At 38.5% G+C, this 17,860-nt stretch overlaps 2 protein-coding genes across 2 annotated transcripts; both read right to left on the bottom strand.

The window, feature by feature from the left end:
• Nucleotides 1-117: 117 nt before the first annotated feature.
• CM2 (chorismate mutase 2) lies at nucleotides 118-3,939 on the bottom strand. Its single transcript, XM_077381997.1, has 6 exons — nucleotides 3,755-3,939; nucleotides 3,451-3,670; nucleotides 1,104-1,184; nucleotides 882-1,025; nucleotides 706-798; nucleotides 118-525 (listed from the first exon to the last, which is right to left on the bottom strand). The coding sequence occupies exons 1-6, from the start codon at nucleotides 3,784-3,786 to the stop codon at nucleotides 295-297; spliced, it is 801 nt and encodes a 266-aa protein (XP_077238112.1). The 5' UTR covers nucleotides 3,787-3,939; the 3' UTR covers nucleotides 118-294.
• A 3,389-nt stretch (nucleotides 3,940-7,328) lies between these two features.
• On the bottom strand, nucleotides 7,329-15,746 carry LOC143879553 (eukaryotic translation initiation factor 5A-2-like). Its single transcript, XM_077381993.1, has 6 exons — nucleotides 15,548-15,746; nucleotides 8,364-8,486; nucleotides 8,189-8,245; nucleotides 8,008-8,082; nucleotides 7,773-7,909; nucleotides 7,329-7,681 (listed from the first exon to the last, which is right to left on the bottom strand). Exons 1-5 carry the CDS (start codon nucleotides 15,668-15,670, stop codon nucleotides 7,808-7,810), a joined length of 480 nt encoding a protein of 159 aa, XP_077238108.1. The 5' UTR covers nucleotides 15,671-15,746; the 3' UTR covers nucleotides 7,329-7,681; nucleotides 7,773-7,807.
• Between the last annotated feature and the right edge of the window lie 2,114 nt (nucleotides 15,747-17,860).

Here is a 17,860-nt window from a genome sequence, read left to right as displayed (position 1 = left end):
TATATTTGAAAAGGTTTACTGTGTCTAAAGTTTCAAAATCTGTCTAAATGCTTTTTTTCTCAAAAAAGAAGGCTTTGCCTTGTACCCCGCCCACTTGAGATCAAAAGTTCCACCATATTCCACGTAAAAATCTGCCTTAATTTAAACTTAAGCTTACAAAAATCCATTTATTCAAGAGAAAATATCTCTTTTAGGAATTTTAGTCAGGGGGAATGGGTTCGGAACATAAATGGGTTGACCAATTGTGTAAAAACTCTCAACCCTCATAGTCACTGCACTGCATGAGGCAATGATTCAGTTGAGCCGCCGAAGAAGGTACTCAACCTCAACAAGCTTGGTCAGAGGCATCACCCAGTCTCCATAGAGGCGAGAAACCAGTGATGGATCAACCTTGAACTGGCACTTATCGCCCTTTTCATTGAGGCTTACTTCCTGCCCAAATGTCATGGCTTTCTTCTCTACCCTTCTCTTCACCATTTGTTCGACGGTCTCAAATGTCAACAGTTTCATCAGAGCATCCCTGTCCTAGAACAAGCAAAAGAAGATAAAAAGTAACGATCAGACCACAGGGTTAATTTTATTACTTTGTTCTTTCCTTCAATAACCAGTAGAAACCCAGAAAAATGTACTGTATATCAGATTAAAAGGCCAAAGCCATCTAATTGCTTGCTTATCAATGGAACTATAAATTTTGAAGCAGTTAACCTGTGCACGGATGGCAGGCCCATAGTCTTGTGGAGCTTCAATGTATTTGACTTCAGCTACAAACATTCCATAATGGATCCTCCTCGAGAGAGCCTGTGAAATTTGAACAATTTTCATGTCATAACTAAATGGAATTAGTTAGAACTGCCCAAAGTATGATTTTTTTCCATTTTTACCTGTAAACATGCAATATCGCATGCTGCTGTCTGTGCATAGTTGCCGTTGTCACCCTCAATATTGAACAGCGGAAGCAGTTCATTGAGATACATATCCCATATGGTCTTATTTATGTTAATGGAGGCAGATGCTGGATGCAACACCTGTGATAGAACTCGCAGTAAAATATACTTAAGATTCCTGGATGGAAAAAGGACAGATAAATGATATGGAAAGCTTACCTGTGGGTAGTTGTGAGGAGGAGACAGTGGCAATTGTACGGGGAAGAAAGGGTGTTCTTCTGGGTTTTCATATCTACCAACCTGTAAAATATATATCCATGACTTCACTTTGGCATGCTGCCCCAAAATTATAAATACATCAGTGATTATGGAGAATCATAGGCCTTTAAAATGCATGGAATATTATATCTCAGGAGCATGACACCTTTTAATGCACATTGGTAAGTGTTTTAAGAATAAAAATTCAGTCAATTGCAAATGATACATATCTAATCATATAATCCACAAGCTTACCGTACAGAAGGAAAATTAGAGAAAAAGAGCAGCAAAATGATAGAAAAATTATAGCTAATTTTCGTATCATGTCACCATACAATCTCCTGCTTTCTGTACATATGGGAAATGTGAAAAATAAGAGCATCCAATCATGGAATAGTTATAGCGAATAAGATAATTTGTATTCCATGTATTGTTGCAGAAAAGCCCAGCTTCTACCTAAGAAACTATGTAACCATGTTCTTCAACCATGAGGTGGGAGGGTCAATCAAAACACTACTTTCAAACTAAAATCTGGATTCTAAAATCCACGTTGACTTACTAATAAGAAAGTGATAGGAGTCATGCTTGGCTTTCTTTCTTTTATTTAGCCAAAGACTCTTGACAGAGCCTATCTTAATAAATGAAAACTATCTAAACAGCCCCTTAATAATGCTAACTGCAATCTCCTGGGGCTTATTTCTCCTAGATCAAGAAAAATCCACCTCTTTTTTCGCTTATAAACATCCATCATTCAGAACTACAGATGCATGAATATTATACTTAGGATGCTACAGCTGCATTGGGATATCATGATTCCTAGATGCTCTTGCATCTGCTTCCACATTTTGCTGCTTCTGATAATTAATGTCAAACCAAAAGCCCCAAGACACCATGACTTCCTGATATTACCTTCAAGGCCTTCTTTCAAATAACAAACACAATAAGAGAATCTCGAATAGGAAATTTAAGTTAAATATTTACAGAGCAATATTACATCTAGACTGATCAGAACAAACACCCATCATATGCAATGAGTAAAAAAGACAATGTCTGATATTTTATTTTATTTCATTTTTTCTTTTTTCCCATTAGCAAATTGTCCTTTCTGAAACTGTACAAATCTTTCAAGGACATAGGTAGCATTTACAATGCCAAGGCTGTTAGTATACCTCAACCACTTCCACCGTTAGCAAATTGTCCAACTTCAATGTTAGATAATAAAACCACAAAGATGTTATTACCCTTCTCACCCATAACAACAATAAAAACAACATTTTAACTTTTCCAAGCTACGAGCATCCTCATCTCCCAATGCAAATACATGGGCATTGAATTTGACAGTTGGGCTATTGATTATCTGCATCCTTATCCTAACAGGATGGCAGCAAAAATATTTACAGAAGTTCAAGACACCAACTAAAGGCGGAACACCGTGCTCATAAACCCCAACATCAATGAAGACAAGAAAAACAAACAAGCCAGATATTTGTATTTTTATAGTCCAATAGAGTCGCCAGCAATCAACAGATGCGAGATGACCGATGCCATGATTTTGATCATAAGCAGTCTGACCCACTCTAAAACCTTTAAGGGCCGTTTGGATAGGCAGGTTTTAGAATCTTTGATTTCCTCAAAATCCTGGATGGGAGACGCGAGAAGAAGGAGACCATATGTCCGTTTTCAGATTTCTAGCCCTTCTTTCCGTCGAGCGAGAGAGTAGGAAATTGTTTTCAGAAATCTTAGGATGAGGGAGAGATTTCTAAAACCTCGATTTTCTTACTTAAAATCCAGGATAATGGATTGTAAAATCCAGAATTTTACACCGCTTTCAAACTAAAACCTGGATTCTAAAATCTAGGTATCCAACCAACAACTTGATTTAACACAAGCTTTTCAATTTATCATACTAACCAAGAACAGAACACAGTTTGCTCAACACCCTCAGTTACTGCTAAACTCAGTTGATGTTGTCTATGACCAAATTCTAACTCACCATTACAATATAGCAAATGATGAAATTAACTAGACTGTTTGCTAATCATGGTAAAATCATTTTCCCAACCAGAAAGGCAACAACAGTAGAAAAATGGCAAAAACTCCAAAGCAAGAACCAAAGGAAAACGACAATTATCACATAAAAAAAGGCAAACCCATTTGAATTTAAATAAAGAACAAAAAAACGAGAAAACCCTCGCTTCAAGGAATCAAGCATATAAAATTCCCAAAACCCAATATAAGAATCAAAGAATAACGACAGATTTCACCCCCAAAAAAAAAAAAAACCCCCATTTAAAAAAGAAATACGTACCTTGGCATGAAGGGTCTCCGTTTCCTTGAGAAGAAACTGCAGCAAAGAGCCACAAAAGCCCGGAATAAGGTCCGAAGATTGGTCGTAAATCAGAGAATTTTTTGCAAATTTAGCCCTCTCGATGAGACTAAATACGATGGTATCTTCCTGTCGAATCAGAGCCTCTCTTACGGAATCAAGAGTAAAGGGATTTGCAGAACGTGAGGTCTCAATCTTGAATCTGCAAGAACAACACACGAGAATGAAACCCAACAAGCAAAATTAAAAGAAAATGTAGAAAATCCGAATCACTGTAGAGAGAGACCTTTGAGACTCCTCTGAAAAAGCAGTAGCCATAGATGATGGAAAAGCTGAGAGAGAAGGAGAGTTGGGCCCTTTGCTATTAATCTATAATCCGATCCGAGCGTAATGCGCACTCCTTGGCCTCGTGCGCGTAATTGATGGTGCGCGTGCGCGTAACGTTCACCTGGAGCAGATGTACAATCAAAAGCACGAAAATGTCCTTGATGCTGAATGAATGATGGAGGTATAAGAAGAATTCTGCCATTCTGTCCGGACATTTATTATTACCATGCTACACGACGTTCCATGGTCAAATAATCCAGGCCGCTCATCTCGAGAGTTGATTTGTACATGGCCGATGATTCCCGTGCGAGTTTTGGGCCGGAGGGGGTAATGAATCTGATATTTTCACCCTCTCCTCGTTCGGTGGTCTTTTCCTTACAAATTACTTTATTTGCCCTTTTTTTTTTGTTAGAAATAAATTTTCTTATTTAGATGGTTTCTTATTTATGTCATTATCATTTTATATTATGTTTTCTTATTTTCTGTTTTCTATTCTGCTCATTTCTATTTTCTTATTTTGCCTCCACTAATTTCTATATAATGTAAATGTCGTATGGCTAGCATATTGGAAGCCGAGTTTCCTCGAATTAACTCATTAGAGGCCTGAGTTTCTTATTTTCTTTCCCTTTTCTGTATCATCCTCTCCTCTATTTTAAACAGAAGGGATGGAAGTATCATTTCCGAACCGTGTTTTGAGCGACAAAGTATTAACAAATAGCAGATTGGCCAAAAAAATGAGTTAGCCAAAAGGCCAAAAGGAAGATTCTTGTAAATAAGAGGATGTATTTATCATTTCCAAATGATTAACAAAAAAAAGGGCATAAGATTAGACAATGATGAATCAGGGATCTGCTTAATCCCACCAAAGTAAAAATTGCCCCTTTTGTTCCCAGGCCGCCCCCTTGTAGTATAAAAAAAGTAGTCATAAAGAATCTAGAGTTGTAGCCCGGCAAAGAAAAGTGGCACCCAATACAAAAAGGTGGGGCCCATATGACAAGACTTCCACTATGGATAATGGCAATCACTCAGATTATTTTGCCGTACGAATCAATTCCTCTAACAAAGTAAGGAAAAAATCAAAGAGATCTCTCAACTTTTGTGGGTGTCAACAAGCTAATACACATAGTCCATTTCAAAAAATATACTTTTGTGGGTGTCAACAAGCTCATTGGATCCAACATTTAGGCCGTGTTTGTTTAAGATTATTACAACCGATTGTGAGTACCCAATCGATTATTGGACTCAAAAGTTAAAGGTAGAGGCCAACAATCCGTTTGGCACTCACAATCGGTTGGCATAATCTTAAATAAACAGGGCCTTAGATGGATCCGATTATCAGATTGTGATTAGGGATGTTAACAGACCCAATTAAGATCAGATTCACTTATGTCTCTGCCATGATTCATTTGAATCCTAATTTGGTTGGGTAATAATTGGTTAGATCCACCTATCTTAGTTTTTTGTGCCTGTGTCACGATTCCACCTATCATGGGTGAGCCATGTGTAAAATAGAAATGATAAATGTGACTCACGGCTAAGAGGGTTAAAAAGCTATGGTGCTGGTTCACTTGGCCATGATGATTTGCATGTAGCATAGACATAGAGACTAGCTAATGTAAGATAGGAGACAACATACATTATTGCCGACAGAACCCACAATGCTTTCACTGGAACACAAAAGAATTCGTCTCATTGCCACTTATTTTCTTCAATGTTTTATAATATAGCCAAACCGTTCGGATGCCCTGCTATGTTATCTATTAGCTTCACAGGAGATAGAATAATATTCTAAAATTCACTATTTGAAATGCCAGGATTTTCTAGAAAATTTTGGAATGGAAAAATATTTCTAAAATTTCCTATTTGAAACAACCCTGTTCAACTTCTATTTAGAGGGACCTTCAATTTATGTTGTTATTCATCTAAATCAACCATAATCATACCGTTACCCTCTAAATCGTGGGAAGAAAAAAATTCCAAGAAATTTTTTTTCTACATAAATGTTATTCTTGCAATCCAAAACGGGCCCAAGAGAACCTTCACCAACTGTTTTTTTGACATGAATCTAGAATCGGTTCGTAACATGATTCGATCTTCTTAGAGGAAAGATTAACCTCTTGATCCACTTCGAGGGAATGATCAATCCTCCCTTGTGCAAAAATACAAGATTTTTAAGATAGATTTCTTCATTCATTGAGTTCCATTAAAGTAGCATGTGCTTACATAAACCACTCCAAGATAAGCATAGAAAGATCTTATGATAAGAATAAAAACAACTAAATAAATATAATACTAATCTTAATTAGTATTCTCTAAATAAGAAAGTAATTTATTCCAATCTAAGTGAGACCCATCTAGGCACGTATTAGATACCGATTTGAACTAAGATTCATCAGCCTTATGTTTGAAATTTGAAAATATCAAACGTTTCTCAACAAAAATCTCATTCCAAACTCTATTGAAATATAGGACCATCAAAACATAAGAAAATGAAAAAAAACCTAAATTAGATGATTTACACATGGGATTTGCTAGACACAAAGGAAGTCGTTTCACGGGTCACTTTTGCAGGAGAGAACAGTCTATTCGTATAATTCATTTGAGGTGGCTGTTCTCTTATGCAAAAGTGAGCCATGAAATAGCTTTCCCAAATTGCCCAGCAAATTCCTTTATACATTTTTATTTTTTGAATGACAAATTCCTACAGGCCACGTTTGGATACCCACAAGATTTAGATTTGGATTTGGATTTCTCACATTTGAACTTGAGATTTGGAACTTGATCAGATCCTTAGATTTCCAAATCAGCTACAACAGTGCAAAAAAAAATTCGATTTTCAACATTATTTGGAAATCAATATTTATGGCAATTACCTTCACCCTCGCTGCTGCAGCAGCAAAACGTCCCTCTCGAAAACTCAAATCCAAATCCAAACACGAGGTATCCAAACGTGGCCTTACACATTGTGCATTAAAAGAAAAAAAGAAGGATCATACACCATTCACATCGCATAAAACCCAGGTAAAATAGATCAAACAATACTGAATGAAATAGGGCAGGCTGCACTAGGCCAAGCTTAGGCGCTAAGCAAAGGGCAGATTTCTCACTATGAGAAAACAGTGCATAATAGAACAACTGCACCCAAACCCTGACCAAGAGCACCATATATTCCAAAAGCTCCACTACAATCGCCACCAAAATCATCTCTGCACCCAACACAAATAACGCAGGGATTCCTCCTCCTCCTTGCCCATGGCAGTCGACTCAGGATGTTCTCAACATCAAAGGGCAGTGGATAACCAAAACAGGAAATGGAAAAAATGGAATGACATGCGAAAAGGACAGAGAGGGTGGGCGTATGGAAGGGACCAGGAAGGGAGGTCGAATTTACCAGTCCCTTGAGAAAACAATGGCTTCAGATAAAATTGCAATATTTCTTTGGTACAAGCTTTACTTGAACCATCCATCTCCATGCCGATCTCAACAAAATATCGACACGTGAACACAACAATGAGGGCCAGATTTCAATATACTTGGACCAAGAAGAGAAAATTAGCATAGCCAACTTGTAGCAAACAAACAAATTAAAGGATAACACCAATGTCATCCAACTGAAAATAGTCACATACAACAACAGTTTCAACTGTGATTTTCTTATCGCACCAGAAAGTAAAATAGAACCAAATCTGCCAAACAAGGCAGATCAAGTTCCCTGCCATACCCTTAAAAAGAATATACTCTTATGTATGTCAATCTATTTAGTCTACTCAAAGAGAACTGGTCTATATAAACAAAATCCATGGTTCGCTATTCCACAAGTCCCTCCACAGCTCCCATTTTTCTTTTCATTAATACTGGAAGGTAAGAAGATCCTAAACAAGTGCACCTGCCAAATCATCTTAAAAATTAGTATTAGTACCAACCAGCAAGGCAAACGTCAAACAAAATCCTGGCTAAGCTATAAAAAGAAGGATTACCATAGATAGGGTAGACAGATGATGTTGTAGGTAATTTATTTGGGGCCAATGTCCTTCAGAGCACAGATCTGCTCCTCTCCCATAGCAGACATGACAGTCACCACCAGATCTTTTCCGTCTCCAAATCCATCCTTAATCTACAGCATTAGAATCAAAAGCAGTGTTAATACTTATGACAAAGGTTCTATAGCAATTGAGACCCAAAATTCTAAGTGTAGTTCATTCAGGCACAGACCTGGGTGAGAAGATTGTCATCAGTGGGAAGCCTGAGATCATCCTTGGTGTTCCCGTTTTCAGTCAGAAGACTCACCTGCAAGAAACCCATCTCAAGTTTGTTAGCTCTAATGAACCCGAGACCCCAAGAGTATTTCAAAATTGTTTCAAGATATTAAAAAAAAAAAAAAAAAAAAACTTACAAAACCATCCTCAGATATATCGATCAGCTGGTAGTCAGTACGATTAACGTGGGGCACCTGTAGTAGAACAAAATTAAAAAAATAATGATTAATTTGTTGATAGTCCTAGCTTTCCCGACAGGAGGTGGTTTCTATACTTCTATGTATCAGGAGATATGACAAAAAATGAACTTACATCACAGTTATGGGAAGAAGGCACGATATCTTCGAGCTTCTTGCCGTTGAATATATCGATCGCAACAAAGTGACATTTGGCATGACCATGCTTGCCAGTTTTAGAAGTGGAAACCTCGACAACCTGTTTCCAAAAACACCCGTTGTATCAAAGATATAAGCTTATATTATTTTAAATTTCAAATCAACGAAACAAGAAACATGCTGTGCCAAATGTTAAATTCCATATAAAAGGAGGTGGAAACTTTCCTCAATAGTGTGTGAGGGGATAAAAAATAAACTGCATCAACACACACGCACGCACGCACGAACGCAAAAAAAATAAAAAAATCAATGATAATATTAGAAAAGCAATGAAAACATCAAGCACAAAAGAGAAACTCCACATTTTGATCATTATCTTAATGAACATATCCAGTAACTCACTCTCTCTATACAATTTTTTTTTTTGAACCATTACAAAAGGAAAAGGAAAAATGAACTCCAAAATCTAGATGATCATCAGGGTGTAATAATAATAAACAAACGCATGGAGCATAATGACTTAAAAAAATAGAAACGGGAAAAGACTGAATGATAGACTACGCTTTTTTGGGGGCAATGAGAAAAGAGGATGTGGGAGTTGGACTAGTCCATGATAAATGACATCTCTGTAACACTATTTCCTTTTCCTAACAACTTCCTATAGCAAAGGGGATTAGATCTATTCACCATGGAGTGTTATTCTAGAGAAACAATTTTATTCATCTTGGCCTGTATTTTGCAACACTCCAACTCTATATGCTAGACTCGACATAGCTCACCAGTCCAAGCCCTCCACACACTTGCACAACTAGTACCAGACTTAACTCAGCTCACCAGTCCAAGCCCTCCACACGCTTGCACAACTAGTACCACCCACATAGAAGGTGTTCTCATGTCAAAATAGTACATATAGACCAGCACTCACAATAGCTAATTTCACATGCAGGTCCACTCCCCCTTCTCCACCTTGGAAGAAAACCATCTGAAGCACATTATGTCAAGAGCCCGTGGATGCACATATGTCGCATAACAAAATTGGCCACACTCTAAATTAGCTATACTCTAATTTCTAAGGGCTCGTGGATGCATTTTGCTCTAGCAATGCACCTGGGCCCTATTGTATTTTAGTCAAATGTTGCACAGTTGTTCCATGCATTATATCCCTGCATCATGCATGACCCCATTGTAATATGGCCAAATGGTATGCATTTATTGCATACTTCACACATCACAGTTGGCTCCACTGTAAGTCATCCAAATGGTTACATTGATTGTCTCTCACATCATGTGTGTGGCTAACCACAAATTAAGCCATGTACCAATGCATCACTTGTGGACCGAAAGGTAAATAACGCAAATGGTGCTCATATGTTTTATGCACTCCCATTGAGATTGCATGTTATATGTGAGTCCGACTATAAATTCATCATATGGTGTTCGTCTACTGCACACATTCTGTTCATGCATAGAAAGAAAGTACCATTTTGCTAATGGTCATACAAAAGGTATTAGCATTGAGAGCTGTTATATTGCAAAAGTAAAATCACCATAAAAATCAGCATGAAGCCATCACTGATGATGTTGCCAATTTAATCAATGGAGAACTAGATTGGCAGCACCATCATTTTACTAACTGAAGTAATGCCTTCTAGAATTATCTTTGTTAGTTCTTGAACAAAAACTAACAGAGTACTAGTACTGGCAACCTGAATCTTATTTCTTTGGACTTTGCATTTTTCATACCTCACTTGGCTGGATAGTCTCCACCTCTTGGGGACTGCTTGTCCCCTTGTAAATTCGATCTTTAGCAATAAATTGTCACCTTTCTCGAAAAAAAATAAAAATTCCACTCTTCTTACTATGGTATCACAAGTTTTTCTGCTCGATCACCCTTTATATTCATGTTGTTCCTGACATTGTTTAAAATTTCAGCTGAAACATTTTGTTTCAGCTAAAAATATTTTGATTAGGCGGCTACCAAAATGAATCCACTTAGATTCAGAAAAATACATGATTTCACCCGAATTTTCAGGATTTCGTTAATATTTCAGTCAAAATATGCGAAACATGCTACCTTTCAGATTAAAAAGTAAAGTTTCTATCGAAATATCGACATTTCGACAACCCTGACAAATATCAACTCCACAAAATATGCAAAACATGCTACCTTTCAGATTAAAAAGTAAAGTTTCTGTCGAAATATCGACATTTCGACAACCCTGACAAATATCAACTCCACTTGTAGAAAATAGAAGAACAATGGGATTTCTTTAAGTTGCAACCGGTGTTTAAAAATGTGGATGGGATGCAGAACGCGGCTGGAGAAAATCCTAGTCGATTCGGCATGGTGTGGTAGAGTACTCGGTTGATACGGTCATAATTCAGGAGTCAAAGGAGTTTTTCTTTTCTTTTTCTTTTTTTGAATAATACCCAATTTTATTGAAAGAGAAGACCGAAATGGTCAAAATACAAGGAAAGAGCATACATTACAATAAGAAAATCACATAAAAACACTAGCAAAAAGACACTAAGGAGGAAGAGAATCAAAAAGCGCCGAACATGATGGAACACCCACAATGAAGATCTCGTCCAATAGAGAATCTCATTGAAAAATCAGGCAAACCTCCACGGATGATTTGATGAACCATTTAGCCATCGGATGGCATTTAAAGAGTCCCCTTCTACCACCACATTAACTAGACGATCTCTAGCTAGCAACTTGATTCCTTGATGTCCCGCTCTCACATCTGCCTCGGAGGAGCCCGCTACCCCTATAGGCCCCCGCAAATGCCTATAAAACTTCTCTATTCTCGTCCCTCAAGACACCGCCGATGCTCAGCCGGACTGGGATTCCCAAAGCTTGACCCATCAGAGTTAAGCTTCAAGAGTCCATGCTCAAGAGGGGCCCACTCTTAGACCACATATATTTTAGCCTCTACACTTGAGCACACAACTCCCCACCCTTCGCATAATTCATAGGCAGAAATGAATTTGAAGGATGGAAATAACCTTAACCCAAGAGATTCTAAAAGCGATCACTTTAATAAGCATGCAGAGTTTTTTGCAACACCATCAAAGATTCTAGCATTTCTTTCTTTCCAAAGTACCCAAATGGTAGCGAGGAGAGCCACATCCCACAAAATCCTTCCTTTCTTTTTCCATGGTCCCTCGGCCCAACTTGAAAGTAAATCAATTAATTTTTCAGGAAACAACAAATCGATACCAAATCTACATAATAGTTTGCCCCAAATCTACCATAGTACTTTGCAATGTATGAATAGATAATCCACCGATTCTTCTGCCTCTAAGCGTGAAGCACAATGGTTCACAATGATCATCTTCCTTTTACGCAGAAAATCAATAGTTTGAATCTTCTCAAGAATGCCGCCCAACCAAAGGTGCTCTAGGCGGGCTTTGATTGACCATACTCTAGCTACCTTGGGGGACAGAGGGCAAGCCACTAGTTGTTGGTAGAAAGACCTTACAGTGAATTCCATATCCAAACCATTTTGTCCATTCCATCTTGTTTAATATGCCTCTCTTCCAGTAAACCCAGTAATTGACCAATGGATGTAAGCTCTTGATCAAAAAAATTCCTTCTGAACAGAGGCTTCCATGCCACATTATTGTGACCTCTAACAAAGTTGTCCTTGATAAAGCTGTCCTTTGTTACTGCTATTACCGACAAATCTGAGATCAAGCCAAAACCTTAGCGTTTCCGAGACTAAACTAAACTCTGAATCAGATCCCAGGAGAAAACAAATGCGAGAATGGCAGTATATCCCTCCAAATGGTCACCCCAGGACTTCTAAAATTATCCTCAGATCCCCAAAACCCTGGTGAAGCTCTGTATTTCCCAACAATGACACTGACCCAAAGTTGAGATCCCTCCTCCCCAAACCTCCAAAGCCATTTTCTAAGAGTCACGACAGTTTTTATTGACTATGTAGGGCAAAACGTGGAATGCAGATGCGGCGCAACGTGGAATGTGGCAAGGTAAAATGAAGTCGACACGGACACTGGGGAGTTTTATAACTATAGTTGCAACCAGGGTTTGAAATTTCGGTTTTGGCATTAATTTCGGACCTAGCCGAAATAGAAATTTCAGCCGAATAAATTCGATAAAGACACTCGAAATGTCGATTTCCTGGGAAGAAATTTCAGCTGAAATTTGGAAAAAAGGAATAAAAAATTAATATTTGTTTCCAAAATTCGCCGAAATTGACGAAATTTCCGAAATTTGCGAAACCGAAATTGGGTACGTTTCGCCAATTTTGGTTTCGGAACATTTCGGTTTCGATCTTGACCGAAATCCGAAATTGGATTTCGGACGAAATGGTTGCAACAATCCTCATTCGATGTGGAAAGTTAAAATCATTGTTACCCATTAAAACTAAGGAGAGATAACTGTAGGTTTTAATGGATAACACCCCTAGAGAGCAATCAATAGACTTCTTGAGAGAAGGATAGAAAAGATAAACGAAAAATAGGGATGCAATGAGAGAAAAATCTCAACCATTCAAAAAAAAAAAAAAAATGAGAGAAATATCTCAATGCCCCCTACTCAACAAGGCCATAGGATTATGAATTATGACATGGACTCACATGCCTAATGCTATGACAAAGTGGCATAAAATGTATTCCATGGACAGCCTTCAAGAAGTGCCTCACAAATTGCAACCTTAAATGTTGAAACAAAAAAGATAATGACTCCTCGTAGTGGTGAAACTTCATAATAAAGTCCTTAAATATTCAGCTTTCATGAAAAATACTAAAAGGTTAATGATAGACATACTTCAAGAAAAATATTTTTCTCTTTCTGCATCAACTGTACATAGCAGTGTCGTGGTATAGAATAAACTACAGAAGCCAAAAAGGAGGGTTCTTGGGTTCTGAAAGGCCTCAAAAGAAGATCCACTACAGTATCACACAAGTGGGATAATGGCTTCAAGAATCAAGAACATCTACTTTACAGAATCAGCTGCAAACTCATGACATGAAATTATCATTCCAAAATGGCTAGTAACTGTCAAATAGAAACATTTATTTGAATGAATCAAATAGAAACAATATATAGCCCATAGAGTAATTATCATCAAAAGATGATTATCAAATAGAAACAACATACGGCCCAGAGAGTAATTATCATCAAAGGATGATTACCAAGTTATCAGACACAAGACTCGAGCTACTTATGCACCACCATAACTAAACAAAATTAGGTCCAATAAAGTTATTAGTGTGCAAGCGTAAAGTCATTGGAAAGAGATATTAACATATTACTAAGGGCGCTGATAAATTTGTGCCCCTCCCTCTCTTTACCACTTGTAAGCTCACAACCGCTCCTTTGACGTCTGCCGCTGAAAAAAGTGCCGCTGCCGCTTCTCCGACAAGCACCTCTCAAAAGAGAAACGATCACAACCAAGTATGTCAGCTTGTCGGATGGGCAAAGCATGGAGGCGATGGGTCTTAATGTTGTGCCCTAGGCCATCGCGGGCAACCCAGCTGAGATCACTCGTCAATGCAATCCCCACATACTCAGAGATGCCTTCTTAAAATGAGGCATTGTAGGAAGAATCATCAGATCACTGATGGGTTCAGATGGTCCAAAGCAGCCGGCAATTGATCGACGAGCTGGATTGTTCGTGGGAGTGACTATTGCAGTCTGCTCATAAGATGCAGTTGGTAACAAGCACAGAGCAGTTGTAGCTTAAGTACCGGTTCAAGCGTATGTTTTATGTCACAATGACAAGGGTATAGCCGAGCGCCCATACTGCTGTGGGTTAAGGTTTTGACGTCAGTTTTTTGAGTTTGTAGCATTGACGAGGAAGGAGAGAGAAGGTAAATGGGTGAACATGCTGCAAGTGATGATGAGGACGTGTCGATCTAAGATGGGTCGATCTGGATTTTCTTGAGCACCAATCGATGGCAAAGAACATGCCTTCTTTGGCATTTTGGACAGCATAGGTGAATTTGGCTTTGTAGTCAGTCGGCTTGGAAGATAAAAGGTTGGGCATAGGTGGAGGTGAGTTTGGCTTTGTAGTGAGTTTGAAAGATGAAAGAGGTGGGGCTTGGGCCTCATTGTCGATGCCGGCTTTGAGGTAGATTCAACACATGAACCTTTTGCTGACTTTGGTGAAGTGGCGTGGCGTATGCTTCGAACAAAGTATTAGGCGACTTCATGATCGCTGCACTTGTGGTCATAGTTGGGTTTGAAGCAGAAGTAATTAAGGAGGACATGACAACAGCGGCCAGAGAGAAAGGAAAGAGTGGAGATGGTTGCACACGAGGTTAATGATAAAAGGAGGATGCATTTTAGAGAGATGTAGAAGAGGAGATTGAGTGGTGGAGGAGATGAGGGTGTGGCGGAGGAGGATTAGAGTTAAGAGTGCAGCAAAAGAGGCTTGGAGGAGTTGGATTCGAGTAGCCGGTTGTGAGCTTCACAACCAGTAAAAAGAGGTAAATGGGGGGGGGGGGGGGGGGATTGCAGGGATGGGGGAGAGGGGTGGTTTGAATTTATCAGCACCCAATTAGTAATTAAGGAAGAATCTACACAAGAAAAACTCATAAAGCCAAGAAATAATGTAAAACTGCGCTAGGAAATAAATGATTTACCAAGCACAAATAAATGTATGTATTAATAAATGATGATTTATCTTCAATTCAAAAATCAGAGAGCAAAACTCTTTAAAAAGGCCATAAAAGAAATAAGTACAACATATGGACATGAAAATGATGAATAAATAGCAAAATCTGCAAGGTTTGAAATCAGAGCACTGAAATAAGATGTAAAATAACAACCATTATTATATATAATAGGAAAATCAAACGAAAAAGATGATTCAATAGATAAGAAAAGGCAAAGCTTCACCAGATTTAGAGAGAGAAAGAGAGTACCCAATCATCCCATTAAAAAATTCTAACGAATCCAATAAAGAAAGAACAGACAATTGTGATAACAGATTTACAATTAAAGAAGAATCAGAACCCACCCATATTTATAAAAAAAAAAAAAACCATCGAGATTTTGGATAGAAAGAACAAAACTAAGAGGGTTCAAATCAAACCCATAAAAACCAACCACACACAAAATAGAACCCAACTCATCCTTAGATCTTAGACAATAACCAAAACCTAGAAAGAAGAGACCGAGAAGGTTACCTTGCAGGGCCTAGCCTTGATGACAAGGTAACCATTTTTGCGAATGGTTCCTGCCTGTTGGGGATATGTCTTTGACGCACCCGCGTCGGCCTTCGACTCGAAGTGATGCTCCTCGTCAGACATTCTCTCTTTCTCTCTCTCCAAACTTAGGAGGAAGAGCCCCTGGTCTCTATAACAGTCTTACTTCACTAGGGTTTCCCTCTACAGTACGCATTTATCCTAACCCCAGGTTAAGATGATCTAATTTTATCCCTTGGATAGTGGATGCCTTTGTCCCTTTTGGGACAGTCATGACTCATGATTCTTTCTAGAAAAGTCGTGCGGGATTAGGTAATGAGTGTCAGATGCTTGGATGGGACTCATGGTGGCCCGTATTTTTTTTTTAAGTACTGTACGTCCTGCACCATAGGATGATCCATACCGTCCATTTAATGGTGCACACAGTAAATAGATTATGCCCAAAAAATTATTTACATATAATGATTTCAACCCTCCCATCTGTAGAGATTTCCATAATATGCATTTCCTCTATAGATAGAAGGGCTATGATCATTCTACGGAAATAAATTTTTGGACAAAACCTATTTATATTGTGGCCTATCAAATGGACGGGTTGGATCACACGGCCAACCTCCGATCTGGGTCCAGTACCTGCCTAGGCCAATAATTCCCCCCACCCCAATGACTTCGGGGGACTCGAACCTGAGACCTGACTCTGATACCACTTGTAGGGAACTTAACCGGGTAGAACTCACCCATAAAAGCTAGCCCTTAGAGGGTAGGGTGCCGATTCCCTTATAACCCATCCCCACCCACTTCACTTATCTGATGTGGGACTATTTGGATTTGTGTGAAACCCCAACAATCTCCCCCTCCGCGCGAAAGCAACGTGGACAATCTTGCCCCTCCAAGCAACGGCAACGTGGGAACCACAAGATACTACACCGGGGTTTCCGAGATCTTCTCCGAGGGACATTCCCACCCTCGGAGGCAAACCTGGTTTACCACGTCCAAGCCACTCTTGCCGACTTGCCCAAGTCTCTTGCCGGAACACTTTCCACAAGAGTTTCGTAAACATTTAGGTTTTACTAAAACCTAAAAAGAAAACCCAGACTTTCCATTTTTACCTCCACAGAATGCCACAATTAGGAATAAGGCATACCGGAAATAAGGCAACTTTTCCCAACAATCTTATACAGGTAAATTTCTCTATAGCTATTAAGTACCTTATATTGGGAATGATAAACTGAAGTGCTCCCTTGCAAAATCCAGCGCTGCCATTGGATCAAATATAAAGGGGGGTGCCACTTGCACGAGCATGCCCGATCCGGCACCATATAAAATCTCATTTTTAACTTTCCTTCTGTAAATATTAAAATTTTAGTCCGATGATGGAGGAGGGGTCATGTAGAAGGAGAGATGTTCCTCCATGTTCTATTGGTATGGGTAGAAAGTAGCAGAATGCAATCTAGAAAGAGAATCTGCTCTCATTGAGCCAAAAAAATTTCCACTTTGGCATTGGAATATGTTTAATGCTTTTGTAGACAAGCGTGGGTGATTGAAAGAGACGGGCACTATAAGGAGGGGAATATTGTGACTCCTTACAATATAGCTTTGGTGATGTTTATGATTTGATATGGATTATTTGTCCTTAATTAGATTTTTTGTTTTAATTACATTTTTGTTGTTTATGTTTTTATTAAGCACTACTCCGGTTGTCCATAGACAAATACGAATGCTGGGGTGGATTTTAGTTTCTAATCACCATTCTCTAGGCCGTGTTTGGAAAGCAAGGAAAACATTTCTGACCTACAATCTTTCTATAATTTAGAGGGAATGATATATAATGGTTACTTTAGAAGGATATTCTCATAAATTGAAGCTCTCTCTAAGTAGTCATTGAATTGGGTTGGTAGTTGGTTCAAGTCATCTTTATTTGTGTGTAAAAAAAGTAACAAAATTTAGAAATATTTTTCCCTACCAATTCCAAACACGGTCCAGATCCACTTGAGATCCACCTAAGATCATGATGATGGCAATTAGGGGTGTTCATTATTCGGTTATAATTGAATAACTGAACCGAACCGAACCGAATTGGTTTGGTCGGTTCGGTTCGGTTTTTTTCCTTTTCGGTTCGGTTTCGGTTAATTTTTTATTGGAAATTCGGTTATTCGAGTTGGGATTCGGTTATCTCAAAAAAAAAAAAAATTCGGTTAACCTAATAACCAAAATTATGGATAAAATCTTTATTTTTTTCAAAAAAAAAAAGTGCTATATAGGCACTCCGTAGGATGATCAAAACCGTCTATTTGA

The sequence above is a fragment of the Tasmannia lanceolata genome, unplaced genomic scaffold, assembly GCF_043159265.1.
Source record: "Tasmannia lanceolata isolate RefF3 unplaced genomic scaffold, GAP_Taslan_0.1 ptg000006l, whole genome shotgun sequence".
Classification (NCBI taxonomy): domain Eukaryota; kingdom Viridiplantae; phylum Streptophyta; class Magnoliopsida; order Canellales; family Winteraceae; genus Tasmannia; species Tasmannia lanceolata.
The sequence above is the reverse complement of the archived record's forward strand: the minus strand, read 5'-3'. Positions and strand labels throughout refer to the sequence as shown.